The sequence below is a fragment of the Aulonocara stuartgranti genome (genome assembly GCF_965226115.1).
Source record: "Aulonocara stuartgranti genome assembly, chromosome: 5".
In the NCBI taxonomy this organism is placed as follows: domain Eukaryota; kingdom Metazoa; phylum Chordata; class Actinopteri; order Cichliformes; family Cichlidae; genus Aulonocara; species Aulonocara stuartgranti.
In genome coordinates, this window is record NC_138943.1 from 18,988,258 (window position 1) to 19,003,485 (window position 15,228).

The 15,228-nt window shown below is 39.8% G+C and overlaps 2 protein-coding genes across 3 annotated transcripts; both read right to left on the bottom strand.

Moving 5' to 3' along the window:
* Positions 1 to 548: 548 nt before the first annotated feature.
* Positions 549 to 3,516, bottom strand: tusc2b (tumor suppressor 2, mitochondrial calcium regulator b). The gene is made up of 4 exons (XM_082534326.1): positions 3,333 to 3,516; positions 2,476 to 2,720; positions 1,436 to 1,556; positions 549 to 1,339 (listed from the first exon to the last, which is right to left on the bottom strand). Exons 2-4 carry the CDS (start codon positions 2,622 to 2,624, stop codon positions 1,274 to 1,276), a joined length of 336 nt encoding a protein of 111 aa, XP_082390452.1. The 5' UTR covers positions 2,625 to 2,720; positions 3,333 to 3,516; the 3' UTR covers positions 549 to 1,273.
* A 1,415-nt stretch (positions 3,517 to 4,931) lies between these two features.
* rassf1 (Ras association domain family member 1) lies at positions 4,932 to 13,732 on the bottom strand. 2 transcript variants are annotated; one of them, XM_082533900.1, is made up of 7 exons: positions 13,615 to 13,732; positions 12,197 to 12,696; positions 8,814 to 8,938; positions 7,612 to 7,668; positions 5,832 to 6,123; positions 5,631 to 5,746; positions 4,932 to 5,552 (listed from the first exon to the last, which is right to left on the bottom strand). In XM_082533900.1, the coding sequence occupies exons 2-7, from the start codon at positions 12,486 to 12,488 to the stop codon at positions 5,403 to 5,405; spliced, it is 1,032 nt and encodes a 343-aa protein (XP_082390026.1). In that variant the 5' UTR covers positions 12,489 to 12,696; positions 13,615 to 13,732; the 3' UTR covers positions 4,932 to 5,402. The 2 variants fall into 2 exon arrangements, with proteins under 2 accessions (XP_082390026.1, XP_082390025.1); XM_082533899.1 differs by having other exon boundaries at positions 7,564 to 7,668.
* Between the last annotated feature and the right edge of the window lie 1,496 nt (positions 13,733 to 15,228).

Below are 15,228 nucleotides of genomic sequence, written 5' to 3' on the forward strand. Positions count from 1 at the left end.
AAAACTTAAAAGTACTCCAATCCAATCCTCGAAACTTGAAATATTTTAAAACCTTTAATAACATAATTTAATGTGATTACTTGTATTAAAACTCGTGAAAAATGCAGTGTCCACCAGGGCCAGACTGATGGCTTTATAGTCATGACTCCACATTCCCAGAAGGCACCTGAATAGTTTCCAAGATTAGTTGATGCCATTCCCATGCAGGTCTAAATTCCAAGAGCCAACCACATTACAAATGTCAGGTGTGGTTACCATATATGGCAGGGGCTTTAACCCCCTCCCGTTGCTAGAAGATCTTAATTTCCCACCATGACCTCTGTGTAATTAAACTGTAGTTATCTATCCATCACTGTTAATATAGAAACCCAGACGACTGTCTAGGGCCAAAAAAAGCACAAAAGATTAACACGAGTGTCCATGTTAATCTTCTTTTGTCTTCACTGCTCTTACTGATTTTTACTGGAATATTTCATAATGAACTGTGATTATGTGAAGTTACGGTACATTGAAATGTTCATCTGTAAAGTTTGGATACAGAAAAGGAATGTGATTTAATTCAGCATTTTATTTTGTAATTAAAAAACAGTTATAATAAATTAAAAGTTAAACATTGTATGTCAAACCAGCAAAGAAAACAACAGGATCTGTCATTAGACTCACTGCTGCGATGCACATCTTGTGGCTCTGAGGTCACTGAAGCCAGTCCTTCCAACATTAAATTGTGACATTAAGGGTTTGTGAGCCACTGATTGTCAACTCATTGGGCTGTCCCATAAGTAGATCCTGTTCCATGCATAATGAAGCGAGTCATAATGTCAAAAAACGTAAGTGTGCACTGGCAACTTTTCAACTCTTGCTCAGACCCCTTTGGAGGGAAGAACATTACATTCTCCTTCAGCTCTTTGAGTTTTATGAATCAAACCAGAAGACAATCTACTGCTAAATATTCAGGCCTCAGTCATGTGTCATCCCAAATCTGCACACAGTCACACTTACATGCACACAAACCAAGATCTGTAAACTGATTTTCCCCAGCTTGGCACCATTCTAGATCCCTACTGGTGACCTATTTTGTGTCTTAACTGCACACAAGCCAAAAACAGATCACATGCAGAGGCTCAGCACACAATGCATCAGCCTGTCCACATAAGGGCATCAAATATATCAAGAGATCATGTTATTTTGAAAGGTGGTTCGGGCTTCCATCTGCAGTGGAAGCCGAAGGACGGAGTTGACACAGTGGCTAGTCCGAGACGCTCCTCAGACATTGTCAGGCTTCACAGATGACAACTGGGAAATCTACATGGATGCACGGATGGTCCAGCTTTATAATTCCCTGTGAGGACACGAGAAAATAAAACGATTTGGACATATGCTACAGAGATCTGGTATTAGTGTGTAAAGTCTTGCTTTAAAATCTTAATTTCCTCACCTGAGGTGTGAGGTTTTTCTGAATCTTCTTCAGCTTCGCTTTTTTACGGCCGTTTCTTGTCACAATCGTCTCTTCGTAGAACTCATGGGCCAAGTCACCGTCTTCATCAAAGAACATTGAGCTGGAGCAAAGACACAAAATTACTTGCGCACAGTAATTATTTTTAATACACACAAGCTAGCTTGCTTCTTACGCACGTATTGTGTAAATATTTCTGGTCCACATACTCTAATTTGTGTACCACAAAGAACATCCACATAAGTGTGGTTTTAAGATGTCAAACTTAAGGTGTCTGAATACACCTTAAGCCACTTCCCATTCATGCGTGATGTGCAAAAAGAAGAAGAAAGAAAGAAAGAAAGAAAGAAAGAAAGAAAGAAAGAAAGAAAGAAAGAAAGAAATGTTGGCTAAAATGAAAACAGTGTCTTCCTGTGGGTTAAACGGCTGGTTTTAAAAGGTTAACAGTGTGAGGGGGGAAAAAAAACCAAAACAAAATGAAAAGCAAACAACCAGATCAGTGTAAAAGTGGTGCGTAAGAGGGTAGTTAAAACCACTACAGGTCTGTTAAAGTCTGCTTGTGTCCAGTCTAAATACAGTGTGGAGAATCAAAATAGTGGACACATTAGCAGGAAGAACAACCTCAGCTGATCTGGTGTGATTCACTGGTTAAACACCATAAATCTTAGGACTTTTTCTCTCTCAATAGTGTTGGCCAAAGGTGAATGTGTAACTCTGTTTTCACCGAAAACATTTTTACAAAGAACATTTTCAACCATTCTTTACATTTCCCCCCCTTCGAAAGAACACACTGTATCACATTGCTGTTAAATATTTTCAAAATCTTTGCAAAATCATCACACACATACATCGCCCAGTTTAAATAAGGCTGGACAACATGCATGAAACAATCCTTTTCGAGCACTGCTTTTGAGTTGGAACCTCAGTCTACTCAAAAACCCACAGACTGCTAATTAAAAACGACACAAGTCAACAACAATGTCATAAATGAGTGTCTTGGTGTATGACGACATTACATTTACCTTCTTCTTGTAAAAACAAAAGGAGTGGCACCCGGGAAACTTCGAACTCTTGCCAGTGTCTGCTCATTTCCATCTTTGGTTGGATCGTCTGAACTACCTGAGCCAGAAAAAGGCCAAAATCCTTTGGATTTGGAGCCGCTACCTCCCATCTTCAGCTGCAGCACATTATTTTCTCGGGTCCCGAGGCTGCCAGTGGTGCTACAGTGTTACTGTACAAGATGAAATGTGCCTTCAGGGTGTGACACCTGTGAAAAGTGGCAAATAAAGGGTAGCTTTAGCTGCTTTCAGGCAAAACATAATGGCACGTATTGATTTATTTAGTCATTTTTACAAAATGCTACTTTAAGAAAGGCCGAGACCTGACTTTTCTTTAAACAAGACAAGTCCGGACTGAGTTCAGTTATGATCATTTTCTGCTGTAGGCCAGAAGCATGACGGTGCTAGAATAACACAGCAGCCAAAAATCACGCACGCAGTCACGCTTCTGTGTCACGAATTACAAATGGTTAGATATGGAGTTTAAATCAAACACAACAACATGAATATCTGCTTCTATCTGTCTAGTAGAAGACTCGGTAACATTTTGAAGCCATAGCAGTTAGCTAGTAAGCCTTTCCCGACACCAAGATCAGTTTGTCACCAGTGCTGAGAAACTTATCCCGGCTGCGCTAATCGTAGCTGCTTTTATGTCACTTTATGTACCGTCTGCTAACATCACCATTAGCTTTTATACTAGCATTAGCCAGGTCAACATGTTCCTAAACAAAATAACATTTACTGACGTCGCCATGGGCTAGCATGGACTGATTTAACAGTTCGTGCTGTTCCTCGTCGCTTTAGCTTAGCGGAGCACATACCTAAATTGCGCAGCAGTGTGCTCGTAGGTAAGAATTTCTCTTTGATGAATTTATGTTACTGGCTCGCTAATTCTGTACAAGCACAGACCTCATATCACACAAAGCTACGCTAAGTTGTTTATGCTATCTGACGGCCACGTTCTTCTTCTGTCCTTTCCCTCTGAAGCTTGGTGCAGAGACGCTGTGGTGAGCTAACGCCATCACATGGACAGGAATATAATAGTACTAGTGACTTGACCGTTTTGATCTCATGTTGGGCCGAAACTAGTGAAACTGTCCCTTTTTTCAAGTGTATAGAATTTTAACTACACATTTAATTCCTCAGATAGCTTAATATTAAAAAAGAAGTGCTAATTCAACAGCACCTCTCTGTTTTTTCTACATAATAAAGAAATGCTGCTGTAGTAGATGGGAAAAAAAAGATCAGCACGATTCTTTGGGATTAAACTATAAGAAGTAAATGTGCCAAATTACATAAATCTATAACTGAATTACTTTGGTGTAGTATGACCAAGATGGAGGTCTTCATCAATAGGAAAAGCTGGAAAACCTATCAAAATAAAACTAAAAGTCCAAAATTTATGTTCTCTGCATTTTCCAAAGCCAAACTTTGGGACAGATTGGAGTCTTTGCTGGTCCCCCATGTCTTCTGTTTGACACCCGTGCTCATGAGCCAATAGTATAGCCACCCCTTGCCACATATACAGTTATTGGACACTTTACTACACCTTATTAGTACCAGGCTGGACTCCCTTTTGCCTTCAGAACTGCCTTAATTTTTCATGGCACTGATTCACCAGAAACATTCCTCAGATTTTGGACCATGTTGATAACATCACGCAGTTGCTCCTGATTTGTCAGCTGCTCAACCATGATTTCAATATCCAGTTACACCACATGCCAAAGGTCCAGTGTTGTAATGTTCAAGAAAGCAGTTTCAGATGTTTTGAGCTTTGTGATATGGCATGTTATGGATGTGACTGAGAGGGAGGCAAGTGTAATAATGAAGATGCTAGAAGTAGAGGCAGCAACGGTGACCTACAGTGAACAGCTCACTGTGGGTCTTGATACTTAGGGTGAGAAGTAGGGCATATCTGATCACCAGTGGGTTGCAGATATCCAAAGCTGCTAAGGGATGCCAACAGAAACCTTCACACAGACAAAACTACTTGCCCATGTGGGGCCCAAAGCAGTTTTCTGTAGGCAAGCACATTGTGGGCTGTCCACAGAAAACTTTTTAGGGTCTCCAAAGGATAAAACTGCTGCTATCCCTGCGTGAACACACCCAACTGGGCCCACATGCAATGAGGGGTGGGTTTGCCCTGTCCACACAGCCCCACGCCTACCCACTGTGGGCCCACATGAGTGTGTTTGTTGTGTAGACGCCTAATCTCAGCCACATTCAAAAGACTTTGTCAAAAGCCCTTCTAGAAGAATCAAGGCTGACATATCAGCATATTAATACCTACATTTGAATGAGATGTTCTACAATCACATATGAGTGTAATATTCATGTGGAAACTACTGTGGTCCCCCACAATGGGCCTTCTAGTCGGGCACGCTGTTAGAAATAATCAAAAGTTTCATATTAAACAGCCATTTTTCACATTTTATTAGATCATCTGAACATCCACACATTTCAGCTTACCCAACTCATTTTCAGAGGCTGATTAAAGTGCCACAATTTTAAAAAACATCGTCGCAACATGAATAAAACTGAGTATAAGATGATAAACCAGATAAACTAAGATATGTCACTTTAAATAATCTAATCAAGCAGCATGATGTTTAAAGAAAGAAGTGTGATCAATTAGTCCACAACAATTTCATATGTTTTGAGTCAGTCCAGTTCATAGCTGTACTAGATCAAAATCACCCTGAACTGAACCTTTAAGTAATTCACATTAAATATTACAGCAAACTCCCTGCTTTATTACCAATCTCTAATCCATACAACATCATCACCTGAGCTATTTCATTCCCCTTTACCATGACATAAAATTTCTTATCGACACTTTTCATGAAAGAATGTCTTCTAATTATTCCAGTGTGAAGCTGAGTGTCTCGGTGTCAACCCGGTGTAGTCATCGGGGCCATGGCTTGCTTCATCATGTCTCTAGCAAGAGCGTAGCGCTTCACGATCTCTCTTACGTGTGCTTCTTCCTCCCGCTGAAGGATTCGCAGGAAGTTGCACAATTCAGGAAAGCTAAATGCATGCCACTGTGAAAGAGAGCAATTCACCATCTAAGCCCCATATATTGACAAGTTTATCTTTCTCAGAACAGAATGGAAACTTACATTTACATCCCCTGTCTCGTTCTCTTTCAGAACCAAGCTTAAGACTGTTTCACTGGGGCCAGCGCATAAGCGCAGGTATAGAGGACGCTCATCATCAGACAGTTTACGCATGTACACTAGAGGAAAGAGAAGCAGAATTTCACGATTCAACAATTGGTTCTATTTTAGTTTGTAAGAACAACGCAATATTAGGAATCCTACCTTGACCTTGTCTCTCTGTGCGTTCAAACAAGGCAAACTTTGCCGGGTTGTCCACAACGGTGAACTTATTGAGCAGTGCTTCGATGACTTCTCGTACCCGTGTTTCAGAGCTTATATGTAGGTGCTTTGCAGCATCTTTGGGGAGGTAGAATGATGTCCGCCGCTTCATCCGTCTTCCCTGATAATCATCTTCTTGCATCAAGCTCAAACTCTGACGGGGAGGAGGGAGGGAAATGGGACGAACTAACTGAAAGTGGACCTTGATGAAACCAGTGTAGGACCCATCTTTATTCTGAAGGGTGGACAGATTTATAGCATATAAATGGGAATTAAAAGGTTTAATACATTATCAACAAATATTATGAATAGAAATATGTTCACACATCTACATAACTATGCTGAGATGTGGTTGTAGTCAGACATTTATGACTAAAAAAACAAGAATTGCGTGCACAAGTTTAAATTTAATTTGGTTTTTCTTTAACCCACACAGGGTCACATATATACATACATACACCCCACAAATATTTGGTTAAATATCCCTTTGCATGTTGTGAAGGTTCTGACATAACTCTAGCTGGGTATTCGACTGCTCTTCTTGGCAGAACTGGTAGAGTTCATTTAAATTGATTAGTTTCCTGGCATGGTGCTTTTAATGGTAGATCACAAATTCTTAGTATGGTTGAGGTTGAGGCTTTGGGAAGGCCATTCCAGAAGCTTAATGTTAGCCTGCTTTTTCTTTGCTCCATTCCAAAACCAGTTTTGATGTTTGTTTGGGATCATTTTCCTGTTGAACTATCTGGTTGTATCCTAGCTGTTGATTTAGGGCGAAGTTGAAGAATTTGGAGATAGTGCTGCTTATTCATCATTTCATCCACTTTGTGCAATGTACCAGTACCACTGACAGCAAAACAGCCCAAGAGCACGATGCTACCACCACCATGCTTGACAGCTGGAATGGTGTTCTTAGGTTTGAAAGCCTCAGCTTTACTCCTCCAAACATACCTCTTGTCATTGTGGCTAAATAGCTCAATCTTTTCTTGGCTGACGATCAAACTTGTCCACGTGAGCAGTTGCAAATTTTAGTTGAGCTTGAAGGTGTTGATTTTGGAACAGGGGCCTCTTTCATGGTTTGAACCCCTTCAAAAGTGGTGACACATCTGAACAAGTTGTCCATTTGTACATCTGTTTAAACCTATGATCTTGGAAGCGCCAGTTGTTTGGAAATGGCTCTAATGACGCCAACTTGTGTAACTCTAGGATTGTCCTTCTTGGATCTTCACTGAGTTCCTTGGACTTTTCCATTGTTCTGATTATTGGTCAATCCAATGAGTGCTTTTAAAACAAATTATTTTTATGCGTTTTGCTTTTTATACCCATTGTAGTCAATCATGATTACTAATGAGAAGTTTTTAGTTGTCGGTGTTTCTATATATTATAGTTTGTATGTATACTTTTAACCCTGTGTGGATCAGAGAAAATCTAAGGAGCTTGGAAAGAAAGCGACTGGCAACAAAGCAAGTCCAGACACTTTTCTTTCCAAGCTCCTTAGACAACGACGACCTGGATGACTGAGAACCTTCACAGACATATAGCAACAAAGTGGTTTCTGTTTACATACAATCATAATGATTGTATGCAAACCTCTGACCACAACTCTATGTATTTATATGAAAATGCACATTTTTTGCTTAACTGAATCTCAATGAAACTGTTTTTTTCAGTTCCTCACATCCACCATGTAGAGATTGTTGCTGATCTGAGCATTGTATTCCTTCACCTTCTGTTGAATCTCACTAACACTTAACTCCTGTTTACCCAACTCGATCTGTTCATCCTGAAAAGAAAATGGAAAGAACAACAAATAAGCCACGATACAGTGAGCAGAAAGCTTGCCTTCACAACTAGGCTTTAAAAAGGGAAGGTGAAATAAAACAAATGCATGAAAAAAAAGTCAGCTCAATACAAGCTCTTTTTATGTAGCCAGAAAAAAACAATAAAGAAATATTTACTTAAAACAGTTGACCAAAAAAAAAAATAGCCTGATAAACTATGCCACAGCCTCACCAGTACATTACTGTGAAAGAAAGATGAACACACAGTGAAATGCAGGTTCATCTCCCAGCTGCTGGCTTCCTGAGTAAAGGATGAGTCGCTCTTCTAGCATCACCATTACCATTTGCTCCTCACTGACAGTAAAAACGCAATAATGACATCTGGAGGGGGAAACCTACTCCCAGTGGGATCTGCTTAAATTATCTTAAGTGACAATTTTCCCCTCATGTTATTGCTCATCTATACTTCAGAGGATTTTAGTGGAGAAAAATCTAAACCTCGGCATTATTTTAATGTTTTCTATGTTTATGTTTCTATATTTGTAAATGCACTTATAACAACCACACCAATGGCTTTATTTTTGTTGAATTCAATACTTTGCTGCAGCTTTCCCGGGAGCCTAACACATCCAAACATGCAGGCATTAGAACTTCCAAAGCCTTGTAAATGCACTTTCATCCTTCTACAACAAGGCCCCTAAATTGTTCTGATTGTTTTCCCAGTAAAAGGTGTACTGAAAAAAGGATATTATTATCAGTTATAAAGTTACTATTTACAAAATATAATAAAGGATCTGACTGTGTCTGGTTGGTGCACAATCATAAATGAGACCAGGCAGCCAAAAGAAGTGAACTGAGAAGAAAAATTCCAAAATAATCTAAAATCTATACTCCCAAGTATTCCTGTGGGGAACCAGAGACGAGAGTAGTGGGCAGCTTCCCTCCATTTGACCTACCCACCTACTCCATATGAATGTAGGAAGAGTTAAGTGCACTTTATTTTTGTGCAAAAATAAAAAAATCCTAGTTGTACAAATAAATAACAAGCAACTGAAATTTTTCTGTAGCTACGAAAATAGAAAAAATACAAATGAAAACTGCTGTCTACACAAATACACTGCTATTATAGTGTTCTTGTTTTCCTTACCACATTTGTGTCTGTCTCGATGCAGTCATCAGATAAAGCTGCAGGCTCTGCTAACAAACTTCCATGTGTCATGCAGTCCAGCTGGATGGACGGTCGGCACCGGTAGTGACAAGTGTAGCTGCAGTCTATGAGAGTGAGACGAAAAGAGAGCGATAAATCACTAAAGGTGATATATGTCAAGACTTGCGGTGTAGCTTCTTCTCATGTTGTTTCTAGTCGTAATTGTTTTCCCTTCCTAAAAACCTGGCTGTGTCGAATTGCTTCATAGCGCGCTGCTGCATGCAGCAGGAAGGCAAAAAAAAAAAAAAAAGACGCTCCCTGGCTCTACATGTAGCACACAGGAAGTCAAAATGTGATGCTTTCCAGAGCTTCCTTCAGATTAGGAAAAAATGTGTGATAAAATTCCTAATGAATGGAAAAACTAACATATGAATCCTACATACTATAAATCATGTGATGCAGAAAGTGAAGAATACATCACATGTCCTCAGTTTGAACCTCATGAATGGCTGGAGGCTTCCTGTGTAGCCATTTTCTCCCTGTGCCTGCATGAGTTTCCTCCTTGTGCTTTGGCTTCCTCCCACAGTCCAAAAACATGGATGATAAGGCCACTGATGATTCCAAATTGGCCATATGTGTGGATATGGGTTGTCTGTTTCTTGTGTTTGCCCTCTGATGTTCTCGCTTTAGTTTCACAATATTTTTAGTTATTTATTTAAAATTTGCTTTATCTCAATTTCAGCACCTTCTTCAAAGGGCAATGATTAAATATTTCCACTAGTTAATGTAATAACCCTAAACTACTCACTGGATGTGGTAGAGCTGGTAGTGTAGCCACTACCAGCTCCACCACCATCATCAAGTTTGCTGACGACACCGTCGTGGTGGGCCTGATCTCTGATAACAACGAGACGGCCTACCTGAAGGAGATTAGGAATCTGGAGAACTGGTGCCAGAGGAACAACCTCCTTCTAAACGTCAGTAAGACAAAGGAGCTGATAGTGGACTTCAGCACTAAGCAGGAGAGGAACTACCAGACCCCTGTCATCAACGAGTGCCCAGTGGAGAGAGTGGACAGCTTCAAATACCTTGGAGTTCACATCACGCAGGACCTGTCATGGTCCTGTCACATCAACACCGTGGTGAAAAAGGCCCGTCAGCGTCTCTACCACCTCAGATGCTTGAGAGACTTCCAACTGCCCTCCAAGGTGCTCAGGAACTTTTACTCCTGCACCATAGAGAGCATCCTGACGGGAAACATCTTAACCTGGTTTGGGAACAGCACCATGCAGGACAGACAAGCTCTACAGAGGGTTGTGCGGTCAGCTGAGCGCACCATCCGCTCCGAGCTCTCTCAATCACACCACCACACAGTACTGACCCACACATATAGTTCTTACACACACACTGGACATTCTGGACATTGTTTTCACTTCATCACTTAAATCCCTTTAAGCATATTTGCACTGCACAAGACATAATGTGGATTGCACAACACTGGACATTATATTCTTCATTTCCAGTTAATACTTGTACAGCTGCTGTTATTGTGTGTATATTTATTTATATTTATTTATTTATATTTCTTCATACATTCTTATATAGTTCTATATTGTGTATTTTGTTGTACAGTTATTTTATTTTCAACTTTAATTTATATATTTTATCTTATTCTTCCCAGTTAAATTTACCCTTCATTCTAATTTGTGTTGTATAGTTATTTCATTTTTAACCTTAATTTATATTTTATTCCTTCCTAGTTAAATTTACCCTTTTTAATTTTTCATATTTATTTCCTATCTTATTCATAGCCTTTTCCTTTTTTGTTTTCTTTAGGTCACGAGCAGTTGTCCAAGCATTTCACTACATATCGTTCTGTGTATGACTGTGTACGTGACAAATAAAATTTGAATTTGAATTTGAATTTGGATACTACATAATTAATCAAAGAATAACGCTGTTTCTATTTCCAATGTTCAAATACTTTCACAAAAGAACAAAGTGAATTTGTGATTCTGTTGCTCGACTCTCTACTTCTAATCTCCCCGGCAGATGGGGCGATGGGAAGTTTACTTGTTCATTAGGAAGATTTGAATCTTTAAAAACAAATATCTAATATATAACTTTTATATACAGTGACTGGCCAGTTTATTATATAAAATTATCAACCACTCGTTCACAAAAATATCTAATCAGCCAATCACGAGAAAGGTGATTTAAGTGACCTTGAAGGTGTGGTTGTGGGTGCCAGATGGGCTGGTTTGAATCTTTCAGGCATCGCTGATCTACTGGGATTTTCAGAATTAGATTTTTTTCTTTTGAGTCAGTGGAGGACAGGAGGTCACTGAACAAACTGCTCTCCATCATGGACAGAACATCTCACCTGCTCCACTCCACACCTCAGAGGCAGCAGAGGCACTTCTACCTCAGACTAAATCAACTCTGATGGCATGAAGAAGGCGTCAGGAGACCATTCCCAATGTTCTCTATAAAGGTGTATTATAACTCTTCATTCTGCAGTTGTTTTTCTTTTTCTTAGATTCATAGTGTAAATATTATTTATTAATTGCAATTTGCACTATACTCTCACACAATGTCATTTAAAACACAGTCAAAGTAAGAATAACTTCATTTTTTACTTTTCTTTGTTTTGTTTTGTTTTTATCAGTGCTGTATAAATACATCTCATAGTATAAACCCTTTACTAGACACCTGTGGTGGGTTTTTTTTTTTTACTTTAATTTTGTTGTTTATTTGTGTTTTATTGTAGACTTGATTATTTTTATTCTTTTTCCTACTGCTGTAACACAACAGTTTCCCCTGTGGGATCAATAAAATATCTATCTATCTATCTATCTATCTATCTATCTATCTATCTATCTATCTATCTATCTATCTATCTATCTATCTATCTATCTATCTATCTATCTATCTATCTATCTATCTATCTATCTATCTATCTATCTATCTATCTATCTCAACCTAACCTTTGCACTTTTGGAAAGTGGAGCAATAGAAGCTTTGGATCATGGACAAATCTGCAGCAACTGTGTGATGTTTTCATCTGAGTGTATAGCAAGAAACTTCAAAAGACTACAGTTTTCAGCAAACTTTACTCTACTAGGAATCAGCAGTGCATTTGTCGGAAAATGTTTTGTGCTTTGGATGTGGACGCTTGGAGGGACTGACTGATTTTATAGTCAGGCTGTCAGCTAGAGTTGTGTTTAGGGGATGATGGAGGTCTGTGATGTGAAAGAAGAAGATCTGCATTATCAGGATTTACTTGTTTGTTTTGTTTGTTTCATGGGAACTGTTGACGGTGAGAGAAATAGAGATTATAACCAGGATTATCCTGTAAACAAATCTTTTGTGGAAGTACTTACTGGTGCAGCGTAAACTCTGCTTATAAAGCCCCCAGATGAATTCACCACACAGGTCACACCAGGTGAGATGTGCATGACTGTATGGCTGGAAATCATGACCCACACCAGTCTCTCCTGTGTGATGACCAGAGGCCTCAATGCTGACGTTATCTCCAACCAGACGGACGACACAGTAGTGGCTGGGATGACCCAGGTTTGCAGTCGACGGGGCTACGTGGACAGCTGGAGCGGCCAGCTCGATGGGATCATTTACACTGAGATCCTGCAGCTCTATCAGCTCACATTTAGACATCCTGACCTCGATGCAGAGACGCAGATGCCAATATGTCAGCCAAGCACTTGCTGTCCATGAGCTATTGTGGGTGCATGTTGCCTTTCAAGATGAAAATATATGCACCTTTGCATGCTTTGCAAATTTATAGCGTGTGAGGCAAAAAAAAAGGCACTGGGTCAAGATTTGATTGAGTCCACTGTGATAATGGCCTCTAAGTCCCCAGGAGCTGCAAGACAGGTAAAACAAAAATGTTAATGGATACGTTTAACATAAACATGCGTTCAGCATGTGCACTGTATGGGTTTTACGAATAAAAAAAATAAACCAAAAGATTAGTCTTTGTTATCTGATGCCAGGATAAGATTATATTAAAATGTGGGACAAGACGACAAGTATGATCCTGTACAATCCTGGGACAACTCGTGTTGTTTGACAGTAGGACTGTGAGGCCAAACTGCATATTTAAGACAAAACATTGACACTAAAAGTGGAAAAATAGCAATTGTTGCATGCAGAAAGCACAGAGCTATGTCAGAAACAACTGGCAACTTCAGTAACAACCACATGGCTCATACTTTTTGTTGATAATTGTCAGTTTACTTTGAAGAACCTGAATACATCATTCAGCTGAGACAGACAGCATGTGCACACTGCTTGCCAGTGTTGATCTCTGAGCTGCAGAAACTGATAATAATAATAATAATGATGATAATAAAGTCAAATACCACTAGGAAGAATAAGTGTACATGCTCACAGGTTCATCTGGATCTCTTTAAATTAGTGTCCTTGTGGAGCTGCTTTGTGCCGTGAATATGAATACCCGGGAGTCTGTCTGCCAAGTGGGTCACCACACGGTGCAATTATTCACACAGGGCAACAAGAGCCCATTGTAACCGTCCATAAGTATCCATGCAATTTATTTATTATGGGGGGTCTTATCGGTTTGTTTACCAGTCGAACTCATGTATGCTTAAGTCTTCACGACATCTTATTGTTTCATTGGTCATCTGATTTGCTTAATGCAGCTCTGCGTGTAACGGAGTTAATCCCGCAGTCTGAGACGGGACGACAAACTCAAGTTGACAGTCACACCCGAGCAAAAATCCGTATTTTTTGAAAGACAAAGTGTTGAAGATGACCTTACCTCGCTTACTTTATCACCCACACTCATTCTACAGGGAATCTGAAGAGCGTTCGCAGCTTCTCGTTGAATTAACAGCGACCCGTCCCTCGTCCGACGCACGCACTTCTGTTTGCGCATGCACATTGTGGGTGTGGGATTACCGTATAATCCCATATGAGTATTAAGCTACACTAAGAGGAATCCCCTCTGTTCTCATCAGACACTCGACTGTTAGATGGAGTTGTAAGTGGGAGCTGTTCTTGATGATACTGATGATAGCTTTGGCAGGATGTTAAAACAAATTAAAAAAAGATCGTAAATTAAATATAAACGGTTACTAAATAAATTTATTATTATTTTTTCATCTCTGTGTTGTTGCTGAATGACGCATTTCATTTGGGAAATTCCTTTGACAACAAAGCCCAGTATTTAATAAACGTTGCTGTATCAGAAAGAGTAGCGATCATTTAAAAAAATAATAATAATTTAACTGTTTAATTCCGAATAACAAAATTAATTCTTAATGATAATCTTTTAGTCCATAATAAAACAGTAGATATGCTTAAACGGATACTTGTTTGAAATGAACAGAATGATTCATTTTTGATTTGGGGACACTTGAACTGGCAAATCAGTCAGAGAGAAAAAAAAAACCTTCCAGGCTCCAATATGGCAGATTCTCCCAGGCCAGAAATGCATGTTAGAATACCATAACATGATTTATTCATGTCCCACACGCTCACTCTCTGTTTCTCACAAGTGGGAGTAAGGCACATCTGAAGCTACAAGAGGGCATGAGATAATTTCTCTACAGTTAGTAACGACTAAAAACCAGCCAAACAGAAAACAGCGTTTTCACAGTTAAAGGTCCACAGCTCTGGAACATCAGAACAGATAAAAAAGGAAGGGAATGTATGGCTTAATGAAGAAATAGAATAGAAGAATAGAATAGCCCTTTATTGTTATTGTACATGTACAACGTAGTCATGGAAATCTGTCACTAGAATGGGTCTTTTGGGCTCTGCAAAAAAAGAGCCACGTCGCTGCAACCCCCTCTGGCCTCGGCTCCGTGGCTGCTGGGTGACCCCTCATCTGGGGCTCTCCTCAGCTCTTCCCAGGAGGGTGGCACGGTTGCCCCTTTAGTGGTCCTCCTTGGGTCTTCGTACTCTGGGCCCTCTGGATGTCTGGGGCCTGGATCTCCTCCATACCTGCTTCATGCCCTGGGAGACGGGGCTATGGCCCCCCACACTCCCTAGGAGATCGTTACATGGAGAAACCTTTTGAATACAAGCGTGCTGATCCACACAGGTATGCACACAGGTATACACACGGGTGTTCACAGACACAAACTACACCTTTCTTGGCTGCTACCTCAAAGCACATTGTGCGCTGTTGATCTTGCATGCTGCACAATAACATTTAATATTTAGTATCTACTGTTAGCTAGTTTATTGTGATAGTGTTATATTTATTATGTTGGTCTTTTTTGTTTGTTTGTTTTTTTGTTTTTTTCTTCTCTCAACAGGTGATCCAGGTGTTTTTCTTTCTTTCTTTCTTCCCTCCTTTCTCACTATCTATTCTTCCCAGTTTGTCTTTCTCTCCCTCTCTTTCATTCTTTCTTTCTCCCTGTCCTAT

Excerpts from the sequence above, each read along its gene's own strand:
- tusc2b (XM_082534326.1), bottom strand. The coding sequence starts at position 2,624 with ATGGGAGGTAGCGGCTCCAAATCCAAAGGATTTTGGCCTTTTTCTGGC. Across the intron at positions 1,557-2,475 it reads TTTGTTTTTACAAGAAGAAG|CTCAATGTTCTTTGATGAAG; the intron begins GTAAATGTAATG and ends TCTTTGCTCCAG. Across the intron at positions 1,340-1,435 it reads AGAAAAACCTCACACCTCAG|GGAATTATAAAGCTGGACCA; the intron begins GTGAGGAAATTA and ends GTGTCCTCACAG.
- rassf1 (XM_082533899.1), bottom strand. The coding sequence starts at position 12,488 with ATGTCTAAATGTGAGCTGATAGAGCTGCAGGATCTCAGTGTAAATGAT. Across the intron at positions 7,669-8,813 it reads TCGAGACAGACACAAATGTG|GATGAACAGATCGAGTTGGG; the intron begins GTAAGGAAAACA and ends TTTTCTTTTCAG. Across the intron at positions 6,124-7,563 it reads ACAATCTCTACATGGTGGAT|AATAAAGATGGGTCCTACAC; the intron begins GTGAGGAACTGA and ends TCCACCCTTCAG.